The sequence below is a fragment of the Ammospiza caudacuta genome, chromosome 1, assembly GCF_027887145.1.
Source record: "Ammospiza caudacuta isolate bAmmCau1 chromosome 1, bAmmCau1.pri, whole genome shotgun sequence".
NCBI lineage: Eukaryota > Metazoa > Chordata > Aves > Passeriformes > Passerellidae > Ammospiza > Ammospiza caudacuta.
The window spans coordinates 14,439,610-14,460,486 of NC_080593.1; the positions used below are offsets into that span (position 1 = coordinate 14,439,610).

The 20,877-nt window shown below is 38.5% G+C and overlaps 1 protein-coding gene across 11 annotated transcripts in view; it reads left to right on the forward strand.

Annotated features, from left to right (window-relative positions):
• The window catches only part of PARD3 (par-3 family cell polarity regulator), a 444,439-nt gene that overhangs the window by 303,635 nt on the left and 119,927 nt on the right, over nucleotides 1–20,877 (forward strand). For all 11 annotated transcript variants that reach the window (XR_009275724.1, XM_058819864.1, XM_058820106.1 and 8 more), the window contains one exon: nucleotides 1,851–2,067. Coding sequence is in view for 10 of the 11 variants with exons in the window: in XM_058819864.1 (XP_058675847.1) it covers nucleotides 1,851–2,067 (217 nt within the window). In the remaining variant the exon portion in view is untranslated. The remainder of the gene's footprint in view (nucleotides 1–1,850; nucleotides 2,068–20,877) is intronic.

Consider the following 20,877-nt stretch of genomic DNA (forward strand, 5'->3'; position numbering starts at 1 on the left):
GTTTTCCACAATTCTTTTAATAATAAGTAAATATCATTCCAGACACTGATTAAGAAGCGCTGGGACCAAAAAAAGTACAAGAACAGCTAGTACAGAGGCATGTATAGGACCTATTCATTTCCTAAAATACAATAACATGGATATTAAAACTGTATCTAAAGTTGAGAAGCTCCTGTATCATCTGCTTTACTCATAGCAGTCCTGAATTAAATGCCAAGGCCTGGCCACTCTGCTGGTTTGTACTTGAGAGTGCTAGTTAAGATTCAAAAACAGTTACTAATGTTGAGATGTATCTGGCATGGTATATTTTTCTTGAAATATATCTGTGTGATCATCCAGGGCTGGAGAATATTTATAGAAAACTTGATATTTGGTGCATAAGTGCAAAGTCTATTGGACACGTCTATGGATTGTAATATTAAGGAATAAAGAGTATTTTGCAAGCAAGTTTCTGAGAGAGAGAAGACATTATATTGAATGGCTTTCTGTCAGTGATTTGTAGACTTTTCAGGTTCAATGATTGATTTACTTGCAAGGTGAAGATGAATGATGACTAAGAAAAGCAAGTTTATATTCTACAGTAGTCTACAGATGAGAAATTTCTTAAGAATTACACTCTTCTGTTGGCTGTAAAAGTGCTGAGATCTTGAACAATATTAGCAGAATAATATTAAGAAGTAATAAACATAGGTGAAACTAAAAAACATTTTCTTCCTTCTATAAGCCATTTCAAAATCTTATTGAGTACAAAAATTCTCTTTCTTTTCCATAGACTGTGACTATATAAGGCAAGACTGTTTTTTTCAAATTATACTGCCAAAAGTTGTTTGGAGCCTTTGTATTCATTGGAGCTACAGGAGGCAACACTAAGTATGCATCTGTGATCCTAATTGCTGCTTTGTGCAGTCTGTTGGAAAGCTGGGAGATGGTTGGAGCCCTACTTAAATGTGATGATATAAAATGTTAGAGCTCATGGAAAGTCCCAGCTTCACAAGGCATGCAGTGCAGTGTTCTGACCCACCAGCTTGAAGTGTTTTATTTCTTTCTTACTAAACTACTGAAGCAGTTTTCAGGTTTTCAGTGGATTTTGTTCTTTTAGAAATTTTTCTTTCAAACTTTCTCAACTACATGTGGGCTGTTAAATCTAACCTTGGTTGTGCTTTAGGACTCCTGGTCTTGGATTAGAAACAGAGAAGGAACATTTTACCTGCCCTTAAAGTATTTTACTTGTTCCACTGGATGAAATCTCCCCACCTCAACCTCCCAGGCTGCCCCATCTCAACCAAGAATAACACCAAAAATAACAGTCATGGTGCCTGATGTGTTCTAAATGGCTCCAGGAAATGAAGAAGCATAACAAAACTATTATGTTACTTGCAGAAGGAAAAAAGCCTATTATGGCTTGCATTGAGGTTTAACACTCCCTAATGACTTTCATATTTTTATGAGAATATAACTTAGAATTCATGGACAAGGCATGCTGCACTGGTGTTACTTCTTGCAGATATTTCTAAATCTCTCCTCAACTGATTTAGATACTGAAACAAAATGGACCAATTACTATCACTTTGGTAATTCTCTTTATTAATACATACATTATCCAGAGTACCCATAAAATGCAAATTGTGTTTTGCAGAATGGTCTGCAAAGGTGAATTCCTTGCTTTTATGAGTTTAATACTTCTAATGAACACTCTTGAAAAACCATGTAAGCAGATACTGATTTAAAAAAAAAAGAGTTTATTGTGGTTTTGCATATATCCTGCTTCAAAATACGTTATGGAATATACCAAAAATCTGCCCTTTTTGTTTGTTCTTATGTCACTGATGTTTCTTAATATGTGCTTTCAGTGGAGGAAGACACAGAGGAGAGCTCAAGATCTGGGAGAGAATCTGTGTCCACAGCAAGTGATCAGCCATCCCACTCATTAGAGAGACACATGAATGGAAGCCAAGATAAAGGTGACAGAAAAAAAACTGGAAAGGAAAAGAAGAAAGATCGAGATAAAGAGAAGGATAAAATTAAGGCAAAGAAAGGAATGCTGAAAGGCTTAGGAGACATGTTCAGGTAGGTACTTTGCAATCAAGTGTAGAATGAATTATAAAAAGAAGTTTGTTTTTCTAATTAGTCATTATTGTAAATTCTTGCTGAGGCCATATTTTACTATGCAATTCCATACACGGTGTATATAGGCTGATCTCTCAATTTTTGAGTCTATGGATGGTGTCATAAAGGAGAAGCAGCTCAGAATGAAAGAGAAGGAGATGGCTGGCAGGCCAAAGGAAAAGAAAGGCAAAGAAAAAAGTAATTTTAAGCCACAGACTGCTGGGTTTTGAAAGAGTCTTTGGTCTAAGGCACATATCCTTTGACAACTCAAAACATTGGGGATTTTGTTTTATTTTTCCCCTTTAATACTGTACCCAAAGCTTATGTGTTGCTAAATGAATGTTTTTCTTTGCTTTACTATTAAGACTATTGGTATAATGAAGGCAGGATGTGAAAGAGATTAATCAGTTTGAGACTGAGAAACAGCGTGCTTCTCTCAAGGAAGACAGGATCTAAGGTTGTGTGCTCTGAGAATCCATAGAGAACGGGTCAGTGAAAGACCTGATTTACCAAACACTGAGTTCTTTTTAAAGGAATCATCTCTCCAGTAGACATGAGTGAGCTGAAAGGAGCACACTGCTGAGGTACACCCTGCTGTTGTGGGTAAATGTTGTAACATGACAAACATCTTTGATCACTTGTGGAAAGGGGTGAGAGAGCAAGAAAACCAGTCCTTCTTTTAGCCAGCTAGAGTAAATAAACACATTTCGAAGAAAAAGCAATATTAAAGCAGTGTTTGTTTTGTTATTTAATTTTAAAGTGAGGTACTGGTATTATTTTAATTATTTATTAATGATTCTACTTTGAAAGTGTATAAGGGGAGTTTCAGTTAACTTTCATCCCATTACTTTCTTTATCCTGTAAAATATTAGTTTAACCTGTTGTAACTGCACAGGTTCTTGAGAATTGTTCTGTGACTGAGAATGATATTATGAGAGTAATAAGTAGAAAAAGTGGTTAATTAGGGAAAAAAAGTAGTTAATTTGAAAATATTGTTTTGAAATCTGCTTTAGGAAACACTAAATAATAGCAGGCTCTTAAACAGTGTATGCCATAGAACAGAAGAAGAATTATAGGAGATTGTCCCACATGTCAGGTAGGAAGAGTCCTTCAGCCTGCAAAGCCCATGGGGATGCCCTTATCCTGTGGATATTTGCCTGCCTCAGTTCAAGCCTGGAGCAGAGCATGGCACCCCACTCTGGCAGAGTGTGGAAGGTAGGAGATGTGAAATGCTGACTGGTTCTTTTCTGCACTCTGTCATTTTTAAACAGCAGAAATGCCAGGTAAAATTGAGGCACAATATGCATGATAAATCCTATAGGCTCTGAGTAGTAGCATCTTGGATACCTTGAGTGTTGTCTTGTGAGTTCAGTCACAAAGTTTTTACAGCATCTAGAAAACTTGGGCAGCTCCATGGGCCAGGCAAGGTAACCATTTCTGTGTGCTTGATAGAACACTTCTGAAATGTCTAATTTGGAAACAACACTAATTTGAGTGATAGGATGATCCAATGCTTTGTTGTTTGCTCTTCATAACAGTCAACATTTTCTTGAGGTTTTTTTCCTTCACTACCATTTCTGAGTGAACTTTACTTTTCAGTCTCTGCTTAATTAATGTGAGAGCTGTGCTATCTGGATATGGCTGGCTCCTCCTGGATCTGTAAATTAGCTTGCACCTTGTCAGCCCACACAAGAGAGGTGTTCCTGGCAAGGAAGAAAATGCTGATTGAGAGAATTAAGCATTATGTCTCATTTCCACTTGGTGCTTGATTTGCTTTGTTGACAGGCTTCTCAATAATGTTTGAGAGAAGGGCTTTGTTATGTCTGCAAAATAAGCTACTACTTCTACCTATAACATGTTTTGTTTTTCTGTACATTTGACATATATCATAGATATCAAATAATCACTGAAAGAAGTTGTGTGGTAGAAAATAATGATGACAGTAACATTTAAAATTCAAACCAGGATCAAAGCATAATTGGATGTTTTAGTTCTGCACAACGTTGTAATTTATTTGTCTTTCTTTTTCTTCTCTCCTTTTTCACTTTTGTATTCCTTTTCAGTGCTCTAATTTTTAAAAAATATTTCTTCATTAGGTTGTATGGTCAAAAACGCTTGTGGGATGAAGTTGCTATTAACTGACACTTTATTCCAAAAAGTATGTCTGTATTTAGCCAAAGGGCTTTTCATTACCTACATGCAAACTGGCATCTCATAAAGAAGAGTCTGTGTGATGTATAAAAATAAGTCTCCTTGTGTTCAGTAAAAATCTTAGGATTTACTGCTGGAATCTTCATTAAACTCTACTGTGAGATGGAAAGTCTCACTAGAGAACCCTAAGTTACCTTTATCCTTCAGCATCTAGTCATCATTTCCAAGAAATCCCTGGATGACTCAGACAAGAAGTCAAAATCATAAGTAAATCTTCTAAACGCCTCCATTGTTTTGCTGCTTGTAGTAAAGAGGATTGACAGAACCTTGGTGTAGAGCTGCAAACTGCAAAACTGTGTGGCTCTGGTACACACAGCTCCTGGTATTTCTAGAGACCTTTGCTGGCATTGGGCTGTGGACAAGCTGGAAGTTCACCTTCTGACTGTGACATAAATCTGCCTGAGCATATATGTGTTTCAAGCTGACACTTCAGGACACAATGGATTATTTAATTGTGCCATTTGGCTGAGAATTCTTCTCACAAATGAAAATAGGACAGAAGTTAGCCTAGAAAAGTGTTAAGCAGAAATATTGGTATATTGGAGGAGAGGCAGGTGCTGCAGTGCTTTGATTAAACCTGAATCTGTTTGTTTTATCTGAGGATTGGAATCATTCTTGTCTTAGCCTTTCAGGAGGATCATGTGCCAGATCCTGTGGCCTGTGAAATGCTGTGCAGTTCCTCCTTCTTCAGTCAGAGGGTGCCTGGATGGCCACTGCCAGCTGAGCAAATAGCTTTTGGGAAGCTGAAATGAAGTTCTGCTAGCTTTTTTTCTCACTGCTGAGAAGCCTTCATTGAATATATGTATTGACATCAGAAGTTTATAAAAATCTGTATGCTTCTTCAAATGCAATATGAAATATGTTTACTCATTTTGAGTCTGATTTTAAGTAGAGATTTTGTTTCTTGATAAAAATTAACCTCACAACACCAATCACTAGTTGAAGAAGTTATTATAGTGCTGCCTTAAGAAAGAGTCTTCACAGTTTCAAAGAGTGTGCCTGTAATTAGTGCTGGTAGATGCACATTAATTTAATGGGTCTCTGTGTTGTGCAATTCTTTGACATTCCTCTCCTGAGAGAGAAAAACGGTATATGGTGCATTTTTCCTCTCCCTTTTGCCCCTATTGTGTACAGAGTATTTCTATGAAAGTGGATCCCCAGAGGATATGAGAGAGGAAGATTTGAGATGTTACATATGAAGATTTTGGATGATGATGAAATGACACATCTGCTGTGGTGCTGCTGGTCACTTACAGTCCCTTTACTTAATTCATGCTTCTTCCCAGTGTGCAAGCTTGGATACAGTTGTTAAATGGGTGACTGAACTGATGATGTAAAATATGTCCAGCAAGCGATCAATCTCAGGACAGGATATGTCTGAGGAATAACACCTTTAGGTGAAAATGAACTTCCAAGACATTGAGAATAATGAGGAGAAAGAAGCAGCTCTGGGTTTCCAAAGGCAGGAAAGGGAATAGTAGGGAGACTAGGCTAGCTAGCCATGTCTTGCTAAAAATATCTAGGGACAGTCATTGCCTGATAAAAAACCCCAAATCTACTGAAACAATTAACCCTTGATGTGATTGGAGAAAAATGGCTTTGAAAATTCATAGGGTATGTTTAGATTTGTGTGGGGAGCAGATGATGAGAACAAAAGATGGCGAATATGACTTTTGTCTTAATCTTGGGCTTCATCAAGAAATATCTGCATCAGTTTTGGGGGTCATTTATGGAATGGAGGTAATGTAGTTTGAAGCATCTGTGGATAAATATGTTATATTAAGTAAATAAATTTTCTACCATAGGAATTAGTACCTGAGTCACACATAAACCTGACTTTGCTGGAGTCTTTTATGGAGAACATAAGCGCTGTGTATTGAGCTTCACAGAGCCAGACTGTATGCTCAAAATTAATCATATGCATAGATGTTTTTTGTATTGGAGGTTGCACATTTTAAGATCTGGCCTGTAATATTGATGGAGATGTAAAGTCATAACATATGGTGATCCTTAATTCCCATTTTAAGTGTTGTAGCACATAGGTGGGTAAATCAATGCACTGAATAACCAATGCAAATGTAATATCCCCAGATTACCATTAAAATCTAATCCTAATTGCATTTAATTACATTTAAAATGATTACTGTGAGCCTTGCAGTGTTGCATCTTCCAGTTCTATGAGAGGAATTAGATAATTCAGTTTGCAACCTTGTTTAGCTGAAATCAGATATATTGCTGGCTGGTTTTATCCCCCCACACAGCTGTTTCCAAGGCACACTGGACATGTCCAGATTTATAAACATACTATTTGTAGATCTGAATTACACATTTCAACCACATGAGCTATCTGAGACCACTGACTAGGCATTTGGGAGAATAACCTATGTGGATTACTGTTGCTTGTTACATGACTTCCTTGTATTGCCTATTCTGGTTTTCATTTAAGTTTTCTCATTGTAATGTCTGTGAGGAGATGAAAAGCAACTCACAAAGGTTATACCACTGATTTGGTAATAACCTTCTTTCTCTTTCATTTAATAGCAATCTTCAGACTTTTAACTGAGCACAATAACTAAAACATGTCAGAGTTGTGTAAAATACTGTTGAATTATATCCTAATCAGCAGGACTGGCAAATACTTCGAACTTGATAAAACAAAATCTGTGGTCTGATTTCTATCATTCAGTAGCAATAATGACATTTTCCTTGGAAGCATGACTAATAGGACTTTGTATTGGTGAATGACACTTACTGATATATGGCCTTAATAGAAAACATGAGAATGAGCTCTGAAAGTTAGTGGGTTTTTTTTCTTGAGTGCTCATGGAATAAAACACGATAAATCTTGAGCCTTGGAACACAGAGGAGGAGGTTGGTGCTTAAACACCCATCAGCTGCATCATTTCAAACTTGGAAGCTCATTGTGTGCACACTGAGTTGTGCCTGGGTTTGCTAATGCTCATAATGAGAACGCTGCCGACAGCTTGTGCTGCTTGTGCTGAGACTTCCATCAGAAACGCTGAGCTGGGTCGTTGGTCAGGTAAATGGAATCTGGGGTCATTTGTGCTCTGGTTTTTGCCTGCTGCTATTACAAGCCAGCTGGCACAACTGTCATTAAGTCCACATCTGCTTCCCCCCTTCTGCCACCAGCTAGAAAATGCATGGTTTACTATAATCCTGGATGCAGGTCTAAGCAGGATGTCCTTTCACTTTAGAGGCGGAGCACCGACCTCATCCTCTCGGCAAGTTGGACACTGTTGATGCACCTTTTCTGTGCTCCTCTGGGCTGCTTTGTCCCAATCCATTTTCAAAGTTTCAGCTGGCCATTGGGACACACAGCATCAGAAGAGCCTTTCAAATCAAATCAGCCATGCAGCAAATTGTCATCTTTGATGCAGATGATTACCCAGGACTCTTACAAGGGTCTTTCAAAGCATTTTCATATTCTACACTTACTTCTTTCCAATTAAAACTAAATAAGGGACTGAAAGAGATAAGCTTGGTTGGAAATAACTTTTCTTTTTTGGAAAGATAAGCAGTGCTCCTTGCTTTCTCTGTGCATTTCTGCCTGCTGCTGGATGGAGGCAGTTGCTTTGAGGAGAGGTGTGTTTCATTGCCTGCAGCCCCGAGCACACCCGCTTTAGACTAAGATGTCATTGGGGCAGGGGGTAGTGGAATGGCAAATTTATGTTTCTGAACCAAACAAGTTCACATAATCTGTCAGGGATTTAAGGAATGCAGCTTCATTAAGTGGTTAGTAAACTCTATGACTTTTAAACGAAACACAGAAAGCAGTGGTATGGAATTGTGCAAGGGAGATTTGAAGTGGGAGATTAACATAATCACATGTGGCTTTCTGGTTTGTCACTCTGACAGAAAGCAGGGATTTTGCTCTGTGTGTTCTTTACTCTGGATTTTCCCAGAGTAAATCTTGAACTTATAAATCTGATGGTGGTATAGTGTATGGGGGTTTGGTTGTTTTGGTTTTTCTTTTTAAATTTCAATAGAATCAGGGCTCTTGTTTCTAACATCCAGAAGTAAGTGTCAGGATGACTTGTTACTAGAGATGAGTTCATAGTGGCTGCTAACATATTCTCCCAGTGTTCTTCCTTTGCTTGTCAGCGACTTTAAATAGAGAACCTTTGACACCTTCAGCACTGTCTTTGCCTGCAAAGCAAGCGAGGGAGGCAGGCAGGGTGACAGCTGAGCCCCCCACCATCCTGCCCGGCGTTCTGCACACTTCTCTTCCAGACCTGCTGGATGAATATAGAACACAAGTGTCAAGGATGACACCTTCTTTATAATCTCTGCAAAGCCAGCCTTTTCAGGGAAGAATTTGTTGACAGTTCAGAGATTCAAAGTCAATTTCAGTTTAAGCTCATATAGAAATAGGAGTTTTTCTTCCACCTCGTGTGATAATTGAAGACTAAATAGGCAGTGCCCTAGTCCATAATGAAGCATCATAAATAAATACTGTCCTTATACATGAAATATTTGCTAGGTGAAAAGCTCTGTTAATGACATTTGTTTTGTTATCTCTTGGAAAGCTTCTTTAGAGGTTTAAGTCACTACTGATAGTACCTGTACATTGGTATATATTGTGGATGCTGTAGATTACGTTTTTAAAGCAGACTCATCTTTGAAAATCCTTTTTAAAAACAGGAATAGGAATGTTGACTTGGAGGAAAATGAATGCAACTCAATATAGTTTTGTATCTGGGTTGACATAGGTGGTTAAGTCACATTTTCTTAAGGTACTGAAGTTGGCAGCTGTAGGACAGCTGATCCTTTTCTAAAAAGCAAAGCTCCAATTTACCACTGCATTTCAGTCCCCAGGAGCAATGATTTGTATTTGTGCTGTGTTGGCAGGCTGATGCCTCCTGTTTAGATGTTAACTTGTCCTACTATTGTGCAAAGAAATAGTCATTGAAGACATAATTATGCAACCCTTCAGTGAAAATGGCAAAATGGGATTAAGGCAGTGTATAATTTCTGGAATAGAATACACTGGCACAGAAGTAGTTGGTGAGCACCTGTGTTTCCCTGAATGCAGTAGGAAAATAGTAGGTATAAGGCTTTCAGAGGCCTTATTTAGCCTTTTAAATTGTTGCTTCAGGAAAAACTAAGAGGAACACAAGTTCTGGAGAAAGAATAAGAGAGAGGGAAATACTAGAAACACAGTGACAATGGGGTATAGAAGTTGTATTTCCCCCACTTTGAATCTGTTGATGACTTCTAGAGGAAAGAAAAATAATCATAAGGAACTGAAGAGATATCCAAAGTACTGCGCTCAGTGATTTGAGCAAGAAAGGTTTCCTGCTTGGTTCATCTCCTCCTCACAGCAGCCCAGCTTCAACTTTTCATCAGCTGAGTGTCATGGCCAGTTTATTTTCAAATATCTCCAAGGATGGAGAGTCACCAGCCTCTTTCAGCAACCTGTTCCAATGCTTAACCACTCTCCTGGTGAAAAGTATTTGTCCTTGGTAAGATAGGAATGAGAGACACTGAATAATTGCTGGTACAAAAAATGTGAATCAACCAGCGTGTACTTATGCTTCTCATGAATCAAGAACATGTGCATGTACAATAAGATTTTCATGCAAAAAAATGACATTTTAAAGGACCTTGTGTTATCCTCAGGGACTGCTGCCCTCACAGGACCCCAAGAGTATAGGAAGTAACATACCTGTATTTGAGACTCCTTACATTCATGGCATGCTAAATGTTAAGGAATAATTTATCTATAAAGAGGGTTTTTGGTGTTTTTTCATTGTGTTTCCAAGCATCTTACTCCAAATTGTCTTGGACTGGCAACTGTTAGGATACTGAGCTGATTGTCTGATGGGGTAATAGTGCCTTATAAGATCCACTGAGCTAGAAAAGGTGATTATTTTCTGTGGAACTGGGGAAGAAACAGTTGACAGGAATCTTTCTTTCTACTATTTCATGCTACACCAGAAAATGTCACCTGTTTTTTGTTAAATATCTAAAATTAGTGTTGCATTAATGCTGATATTTTCCATTTTCATCCCAAAGTACATATATCAAGTAAAACCTCAAGCATTTGTAGTTCGGCCAGTCACAAAAGGAAGAAGTTTATTTTACTTTTGAAGGGGGAGGAAGAGTTCTTTTTAATTCCACTCATGTTTGGCTGATTCCTTAGGATTTAATGTCAAAGTATAAGAATTTGGTCACACAAGAGTTAAATGACACCCAGGAATTCCCTGTATCCCAGTACTTTGACACTGAGCAGTTGTAGCTCCCAAGGCTGGGATACCAGAACTGGGTGACCAGGTGTTCCCAGGGCTTCAGGGATCTGTAGCTCAGGGGTTTCTTGAGACACTGCCTTTGTGCTCAAGTACAAAACACAATGTGTGCACATATTCTGTTCTGAGCAATTTGTCCTGTTACTGATCATTTGGGGTATATTTACCTAATTCCAAAATACTACAAAATTTGAGGTATGCCATATACAAAAATGTCTCTTAGAGATTGTGTAAATGACTTTTTTATCAAGGAGCTGCTTTTGCATTTCAAGTGCCCAGGCCTGATTGCAGTGCACTGCAGTAGATCTGGCTCATTATGTCAGCATTTTATGGCACTCAGGTAAGCATGTTTACAAAGTAGCAGTAAACCTTTTTGATGTGCAATAACATTTCAGTAGTTAATGTAGTGTTCCACTGTGTATTAAATTTTACCACTTCTGGGCAAACTTACAATAAGCAGAAGTGAAAGAAAGGGCTGTAGATGTTTATAAAATAGACCCTACTGGAATGAATTCAAGAACTGGTTTTACAGTGTATGTTTGGTCTAGCTGATGATGTGGTTAACAGTAAATTTTGAAATGTTTGCTTTTGCAGAAGATACATTCTTAGTTTCTACGAATGGTAACACTTTTTTAAGGACTTTGTTGCTATCAGTCTTGTAGCTCCAAGTCCAAAAAGGAAAAAGAACATAGTATAGTTTCATGAAACTACTTGTTGAACTTGACTCATTTCAATAAATATAACAGCCTACTACTGATAGGTTGTTTTAAAGAGTTTATAGGTCATGTTAAAAGTATGTTGGAAATGCTGTGTTGGTAGAGAAATTCTAGTTACAAATAACTAGTCCAGCCAATATTAACTGATTATTAACTTCGCAAATTTAGCTTTGTCAATGAAATCTGCATAATTAGTCCTAATGTTTTTTGGGCTTGCAGTACAAAAACTCTTGGAGTTTGGCAAGCTGCTTAAACTTTCAAGAGGAACTATTTTCTCATTTTAAAACTAGGATAGTACCTTGTCCATGCTACTGTCTCCAGGGGTTTTGATGTCATAATGTTTCCTGCATTATATAAATATGGAATATATGTATGCTAAAAACATATGCTGGAGCTCCCAGATACTGGTGTTGAGTGTAGTTTGAACGTGGATGAATGCTGGATGGATGTTGGAGAGATGAATCACTGGAAATGTATGTAGTTTCCTTTTTCGTGCTATGCTGTTATAAGTAGTGCTTGGTAAAAAATGTCTAGTCAGTGGCAAAGCTTACGGATTAGCTTTAAATGATCTGAAAAAGAAGATTAAAAAACAAAAATGCATCTAGAATCTTATCTTTATCAGCAATTTTCAGTACCACAGTAATAAAGTAGTATATTTTTATACCAATTGCAAGTGCCTCTAGCATATTCAACACTAGGTGTGTTTAGCATGCAAGCTGAACTGCTGTTACACATTTCAACAGCAGCATACCACAAATAAATCTCAAATATTTCACAATGTTGTTATAGATGCTATCATTGTCTTTAGCACATAGTGCTAAAATCCTGAAATTCAGAGCACAACATGCTGGCACAAGCAGGAGTTTCAGATGTAGTGTGACAATTAAAGTATTTCTTTTCTCTGATGTTGCTGAGCAGGTAATGATACCTACAATATTAAAATCTGTAACCATTAGGATTCATGGTATCATCTGTAGAGCTCCAAATACTTTGCTAGTTCTATTTGCCTTTTATAACCCCAAAGGAAGAAAACTGCTTGTGTAAGTTAAAGGAAATGTGGAGAATCAGTGTCATTTTCATTGTTGGGGATTTTTTTCAAGATTTATTTTAGGCTATATATTCAGAAGAAATAGTGAAATGGCAGTGATAATTGCTGTATACTGTGTGCAACTCTGAGCCTGAGCAGAGTTGTTATCATTTCAAGAACATCTCAAGAGCCAGATATCTTTGAAGTCAAGTCTGGGTTTATTTTAAACATCATCTCTCTGGGTTTCTAAATAAATGCAGGCCTAGTCATTTGCTTCCTATAGTGCCTGAGCATGTAGAAATGAGAACAAAAATGTCAGTGTGCATGGGGCTGGTCCAGGTCTGAGATTTTCTGTGCTAGGAGCTTATTTATATGGGTTGGAAAAAAAAAAAAGAAACAAAATGAAGAAACAAGCCACCCCAACTCACCACCCCACATCTCTTGCCTGTAATTAGTCCTGAGCAAGTCCTGCTTTGTACATCTTTTGAATCTGAAAAAATCTCAGCTCCCAGCTTGGCCCTAAAATAATCAGCAGTGTAAATCACTATTGATATAGTTATTTCAACTGCTTTCAAATTCTTACCATGAAGACAGCTCAGGCTCTGACTGCTGGCAGCTACAGGATGCCAGGCATCTCCTGGGCTCCAGGTATCTCTGGGCAAGCCCTGGAAGCAGCTGCTGCAGGGACCTGCTGTCAGACTGCTGTCCCAGCAAAGATCCACCTGAGTCTTGCTGCATCTGCTCCAGAGATGGATGTTCTGGTGCTGCTGCTGCAGTGCAAAGCCTTGCTCTTAATTCTCCACCCAGAAGATACAACATGTGGAAACTAAGTTTTCCTGCTGCAGAGTATATTAGCTGATAGAAGAGACAGAGGTATGTGGAGCCAGCAGTGACATATATTAATATTTAGTTCCCAGAGCCTTGGCTCAGGCTGAGTCCCTGTGCCATAGCCCTCCCTATCTTTGTAGCAAGCTTTCAAAATAATGTGCCTGTTACTTTTTGCTCTCTGCTTTCTATGATAATGTGGATTCATAGAATCACAGAATGGTTAAAGTTGGAACTTTAAGACCATCATCTAGTTCTAATAGAACCCTTCCTGAGTGGGAATATCAAAATCCCATCCATCCTGGTCTTGAAGACTTCAAGAGCATTCAAATGAATTGTGTTCTAGGGTACCTTGTAAAGGTGTCCTCTTGGCATTATTAATTTGATTATAGAATTAGACTTTATTTTTAGCCACAAGGAGACTTGAGTGGCACTGTGAAACCCAGAATGGGACAGGAGGCCCTAAACTGTAACCCACAGCCATCAGCACTAGGGTGCTATGGTTCAGTGAGGGGAATTGATTTTTGGTGTTTTAGAGAAGAGAATGACAGCTGCACACTTGTCAGCTTTTAGGAATATTTTGTTCAGACTTGCCCCACAGGTCCTACAGTGTTGACTTTGGTCTTCTGCTGGAAATTGTCTGTGGCTTCTCTACCTTCTGTAAGTGTGGATATGTGAATGAGGCTAAAGATCCAGAGACATCACCTATTGCTTAATTTACCCTGCAGAGGTTATTTTTTAGGAGGTGTGCATCAACAAAGATCTCTAGTAACTGAGAGAAAAAGTGCTGGTTCATGTATTAACATTTCTAGGTAATGAGATCTGTAGGGAAAATTTAATCTTTGGAAGGTTCTGGATGAACTGCAGCTAGTTTGATTAACTTTTTGTGTGTCTAAGTTAACTTTTGCTGATTTTATATGGTTTAATTGCATGACTGCAAGACTTAAGTTCTTGGAATAATGTAACTGCAATTTCCTGGTCTAGCTAGCTTGTTTACTACATTTTTTTCCTAATTTCTCTGCTGTTGCATGTGCTTAGTGAGCATTTTTTGTGATTTTCATGTTGTAGCTCATCTTTACCTACAGCAGGCCTATTAAGCAAAGTGTTTTGGTTGTGAAGTGGAGCTGTGATGCCTCTTAGTATTACTGAGGGATTTTTTTTTCCTTTTCTGGCAGAAAAGTCTTGAAGCAAATTTCCTTTGCAACTTTTTCTTTTCATTCTCTTTTTCTTTGGCCATCTCTTGAGTGCCAGTAAAATGGGTGGGTTTTTATGTTTCATTAGCATTTCTTATAAGATCTGCCTTTAGACCAGTACCCATTTTCTAAATTGTACTTCTGTAGGGAGGGCTGCAAAAAAATCATGGTAACCAAATGCAGTATTTGTCTCTGGCCTGGAAAAGTGTTAGATTTAACAAAAGAAGCTAATAAAAATGTTCGAATTGACCCTTCTCATCATTTGGACTTCTTGGAGCTCAATCAATCACTCATTATTATCAGAGTTATTCACACAGAGGTAGAAGTGCTAGTGTTTCTCATAATCAGCCCTTGAGCCAGACATAATTTGCAATTTGAAGCATTGTATTTGGAAACAATAATGCATTAAAATGAACAGAGCAGGAATTAGAAGTATAGTTGTGGAGAGAACGCGTTGCTGAGTAGCCACGGCTGAAACGCTGTCTCTAAGGATCCTGAGTGGACACCAGTAATTAGAGGCACACAATGTGGTATTGTTCCTACCTAAATGGGCCCACAATTTTTAAACTCCTCTGTGGAGCGCGGCAAATGCAGCAGCAGCAGAGGCTGCCCACCTTGCTGCGTGGCTGCAGGGCAGCTGTGGGCAGGTGGGGAGGGCTGGGGTAAGGAGGTGTCACCTGTTGGCACAGTGTGAGCCAGGGATGGGCAGCTGGACCTGGCACCCAGTGGCACTGGGATGTGGGATTTTACTTCTTCATAGAAAACCTGCTTATGTTATAGAAGAATGAGCACATTTTGCTTTGGATTGTCAAGAACTTGTTAATAGTGGCAGCAGTTGCTGCTGAGCATTTGGGAATATTTTGTTATCCCTCTGTATGCATATATTATGTATTGCATATTGTGTGTGTGCTTTTATGTATGCAGTCTGTGAGTTAACAAACTGCAGGCCTTCACTCAGGCTTTTGCAGGAGTCTGCTCTTGGCTCTGTATGTGAGGCTTTGTTTTGGTTTTTTTTGCAATTTGTATTTACAGTCTTTCAATTACTGTTTAGTATTGCATTTTAGAACAGGGCACTGCAGTCTTGAAGGGCACATCCTGTTTGAGAGGGGTGACAGGAGAATTTCTAAGTACATTAAATCACAGTATAAAAGGATATGTGTCTGATTGAGATGATATAAAAATACTGAATTAGCTTAGTTGGTCACATGTATGAGCTACTTTCTTCAATGACAAGTAGCAGACTGTGTATCGAATTTAAGCTTGGGGCAATTAACTGTGGTCAATAACTGCTCTCTTTTTTGAATACATACATTGCATTAAAGAGCTTTGGTCACAAACTTTAAAATGCTTAGACTGTTATGAAATGTCCATTAAAATGTCATGTACTACTTCTGTGGTTGCTCCCATCACTGATGACTGTTAACAAAATTGTACTTAAGCAGAAGATTTTTTTATATTCCTGACTCCTTCAGGGATACCACAATTCCCAGTTTTACAGGTTTTGTCAGAATATGAATAATTTATGGTGACTTTTACTATGTTGTGGTGCTGCTTACTGAGTAGATTTGGACATCTCTGCTACTTGCTGCCTTCTTTACAGTAGTATCATTGTGAAATTTTTGATAGTTTCTTTGAACTTCTCAGCCTGCTTTTCAACTACAGTGATTTGAAGTAGTTAGGGCTTTTTTTCTGATTGCTTGTGCTTTATTTATTTATTTATTCATTAGAGCTGTCCATGGCTCCAGCTAGCTTCAGGCCATCACAAGTAGCAATGCAAGAAGATTATCTTCTGTTTAGAAATTTTCAAACAGATGGTCTTTCCATAAAAGAAATCTGTTTTTAAAAGTTCCACCATTTTATGCTGGAAGTAAATATTATAAACGTTTAAGTTGTGAAAAGAGAGCGACTTGGTGTGAATAATATTCTGCCTGTTGTGTCATGCCTTTCAGGAAATGTTATCAAAACTGTTTAGGAAAATAATTGAATGAAACCTGATGACATGTCTCTAGTTTGGCATCATACCCATTTTCTTGGAAGTTGGGGTAGTGGCTCCCAAAGGCAGGCAGGTTACATTTCCCTGGCTGGAAGCAGCTATGGATCACATTTGTTGTTTCACTTCTTTCCTGGAGGTTGGTGTGGGAATCACCAGTGCTGCTGCACGTGTAGCATTGGGCCACCCTGTCTGTTCTTTTTGAGTAAACTTAGTTTGGTGAGATGTGCTAGAACACCCCCGTGAATGGGGCTGAAAAATGTTTTTTTAATGTTTGGAAGGTGATATGGAGGCTGCTGGGAGAAAATGTGTCAATAGAACACAGGAGACCTTCACGTGCTTTGCAGTATTCAGGCCCAAGGTGGGCACTTCAAAGGGCTGATATTTTGCACTAATAGCCACTTGGGTTCTTGTGCTTTAAAGTTCTGTGTTTGTGGCTGAGCACGAGTTTCTTTATTACTTGAAGGCAAATATCACAGCCTGAAGAGATACAGATGTATCTTTTAGAGTGTTCTTAATTGTCATGAGTGACCTGTGACCTTTTGTAATGTGCTTTTCTTGGTTTGTGATGATAGAGTTCTCCAGGAACTCTCCTGGCAGGGGTCCTCTGCTGGATGTTGCACCAGAAGGATTGCTGCTTTATCAGTTTTATCATTTGCAAGGAGATCTATGGAAAATGAAGTTATCAATGTCTGATTTAATTATGCCCACAAGCTCCTGCACCAAGGTGCCTGCACATCAGTGCTTTTGTGTCATCTCAGGACAGTGCTGCTGCTGAGTCACTCCAGCAGTCACTCCACTCCCTCCCAACAAGTAGAAGTGGATCTACTAAATTGATTACTAACATAACAGGCTATTTCTAGAAATCTATTGCCAATATAGAAATGTTTACACTTAAAAACATGTTTTTAAAAATAGCACTTGCACAATTTTGCTTGGAATGGAAAGCTTCTAAACCTTCAGATCATCACTAAAGAGGGAGGCTTTTGTTTGTGTGCTGTATTTTTGTTTTTGTTTTTTTTTAGCTACAGAAAGGTTTTGTGTGTCCCAATAATATGTTGCAATATAAATCATAGGATTTTGCTGATACAGCAGGGTGAAAAAGAAATCATTCCAAAAACATTCAAGCAGTGTTTATGTTAGGTGTGTCTCTGTGTGTGTGAATACTGTTTGCTACTAAGGGGAAAAGAGCATGCCTTGAAGCTAGAAAATACTGACAAAATAGCTCAAGACACTTACCAATTGTTAATTTTTAATGAGGGTCTTTTTACTATTAAGGAACATAATGCTACCGAACTTGTCTCAATCAATTTTTGTGTTTTTTTCATTAATCAACTAATGCATGTTTCTTCTGTAGCTCTTTATTCTAATGAAATATGTGGATGATTTGGCAGATGACAATGATCTCATCAGTAACGCATCAGAGTAAAACCCTTTTAGCAGATTACACATGTATTATTTTTGTTGTATCAAGGATGCTGACATATTCTTTTAAACTGAATCTACATTTGAGATAACTTCTAAATGTGGAATTTCTGTAGCTACTTGTGCATCCTTCTTGCTTCACTCATCCTATCTGTATTTATATCTACTTATGCAAAATCATTTACATGTTCTTTATGTCTACATGTGTACTTTATGTACATTTCACATATTTTTTATATATATTGCATCATATTGTAGCTTGAGCCTGTTCTTTAAATGTTCTGCTAAGCTGTCTTCTCCGTTGAGCCTCATAGTGTTCATTTGCTCTGATGCACTGGCCCAAAGCCACTGGAGACCCTTGTTAGTCAGTGCTTTTCTGTTCAGCATGACAGACTTGGGATTAGGTCACCTCCTAGTTGGTGGCAGTCATTCAAGCAAGTGAGCTTGAAAGTGAGCCAGCTGACAGAGGGGTTTGGGCATTCATTTTAGTTTGATTAGATTATCCAAAGTTCACGAGATTTCCTATTTGAGGGTCAAGCTTACGGCATACAGGTCTGTGTTCTCATCTTTTTATTAATAATAATGTGAAAAACCAATACCGTGAGGTGTGAGGATGGGCCTTGCCTCTGATATAACTTGGCTGTTATGTACTATATCATACATTTAGAAGATGGTCCTCTTACAATTTTTAATTTCTTCACTTACTGTGATTCCTGTTGTTGGCTGAATTTAAGAATTAAGCCTGTGGATCTGTGAATATGACTTTGAGCACTAACACTTACCTTGAAAATTTCTCCAACCCTAATCTAAAAGGAGAATTAAGGATATATAAATTAAGTAGAACTCTGGAGTATCTTGGCAATTAGAGTGAACAAGATTTCAGCTGCTCTCTTTCATCAATTTCTCACACTCTTGGACAGATAGGGTATTTTTAATTTATAACCTGTATTTCAGTTAGTCATAGAAGTTTTTTCTTTGCTTGTGCAGCTACAAAAATAAAATTAAACTACTTTTTAGCTATACTTTTTATAACAGGGTTTAAATGAGAGAGCTGCTAAATAAACAAGCTGTTACATGAAGTAAACATTGTTAGTATTATGGAGAGATTATTCTATAACCATGCAGTTCGTGTCCTCAACAAAGTATTAAGCTATATCTGTGAAAGGAAATTTATGAACAGAACGGTAATTTTCTTATTACTTGGATTTTGGAGGAAAATGTGCACTTCTTTTTTTCTCTTTTATTTTCTACTCTGAGTTATTATAATCTGTGCTAAACTTCTAATAATTGAGATTGAGGCAGGTGGTGCCCACAGGTCAGTGTTGTGCTTCTGTAGGTAATGAGACAGAGTAAATAGCTCAAGCTATACCCAAAGAACAGAACTGTTTTCCTCATGAGTTTGGTGACTTGGTGAGGCAGTTGTGTGTGTAATTTGGTGGCACATCATGCAGTGGCTTGTGTCTGTGCATTGATGTGTTCTGCAGTGATTTAGGCTGGGCTTGTATAACTCGCAGTCAAATTGTTGGCACCAAACAGCAAAAGAAACAAGCTTGGGATTAAATTCTCAACACTGTCTGAACATCAGTGCCACAGATGCTCCTTTTCTGCATGGTTTTGGGTTTTAATTCCAAAATCAGTAGTTTCTACCTTTGTTTTTAAGCACTGTCCTCCTTTTCAGTAATGCAAGGAGCGTTGCTGTGCAGATGCTGAGCGATAGCGTTCTCATGTCTGTATCAGAAGGAAAGTTGTCATTTCATTTACATTTGTAAGAGCTGCAACAAGTATCCCAGCAGCCAGCCCCCAGCAGTGAGAATGAGACCATCTCAGGTTCAGACGAGCGCCTGAAAATCACCAAGTGCTCGAGGCACTCTGTGAGCAGCTGCGCTCAGCAGAGAGCTGCGCCTGTGTCTGGGGAGGGAGCAGCGAGGGGCAGGATCACAGCACTCAGCTGTGTCCTCAAGGCCTTGCAAAATCGGGAGTCTGTGTGACACAGCACAAATGGATGGTGATTTCTGCTTTACAAGGGACATACCTTTGATTGCACTGCTCGAGTTTCAGTCTTATGCTGTTCCCAGTCACTTCAGTGGGAGAGCTTATTACGTGGGTGTGCCAGGTCTTTCAATATATGGATTATGGAAAAAATAGTATTGGAAGCAGTAAGGTTCCAAATTTGCCATGTGTCATGTATGGGACATAGATCCTAATTCCATCTCTCCTTCCTTTTGAGTACCTGAGCAGTAAAGGGGGAAGATTCACAATGGTGCAAAGCTTGGTGGTTTGCAGGGAAGGTGTCAAGCACAAAATGTTCATGGGGCAAGTCAGGGACCGGAGGAGCTGCCCTTGTAAGGAGGTGAAACTTTCACATAGGTTAAGCCAGATCTTTGCATTGAGCCAGTGCATTCAGTTCAGTGTGTTGTACATACCAGGAGTGATTCTGGGGTCCTGACCCACACAACTAAACAAGGGCCACCAAACAGCAGCAGAAAGGGCTTTACCTCTGGCTGTGGAGACAGTGTACAGTAATTGTGGGATGTGTTTTTGGTGGTTTGAAGGGTTATTGCATAGACTGCTTGAATTTCAGTGGTCTGAATAGTCTTTTTTCTTAGTGTCCTGTTTAGGTTAATGTTCATGAATAGGAAACATCATTTATATGAGTACGAAACATCTACCTGAAGAAATTAGGACAGGTGATTTTCCATAGCTTGACACCAGAGTAGTCACACCCAAGTACAGCTGAGAGAGTTTTAATGGTGTGCCTTGGCACTGCTGGAGGTTGTATTTCTGTAGTTAAACTTAGCTTGATTATGACTGTTAAATAAATAATTTATAAATACCTGCTATAAATTTGGTGGAGAGGATGCTGATTTGGGCTGTGGGTTTCATTATGACTGTAAATCATACCTCATGAAGCAAACGCTTTTAATAGAAGTAAATAGCAAACACTTTTAATAGAAGTAAATAACAAACACATTTATTGCTAGCAAGATAAATCTTACCAAAGACTTAGAATGCTGTTTGTAGTGGGGAGTGTTGACTGCCCCTACAGAAATAAAGAAGATGTGTGGGGGAGTACAAATGTCTCTCCATCACAGTTCTTTTCAGCACTTTTCTCAATTGC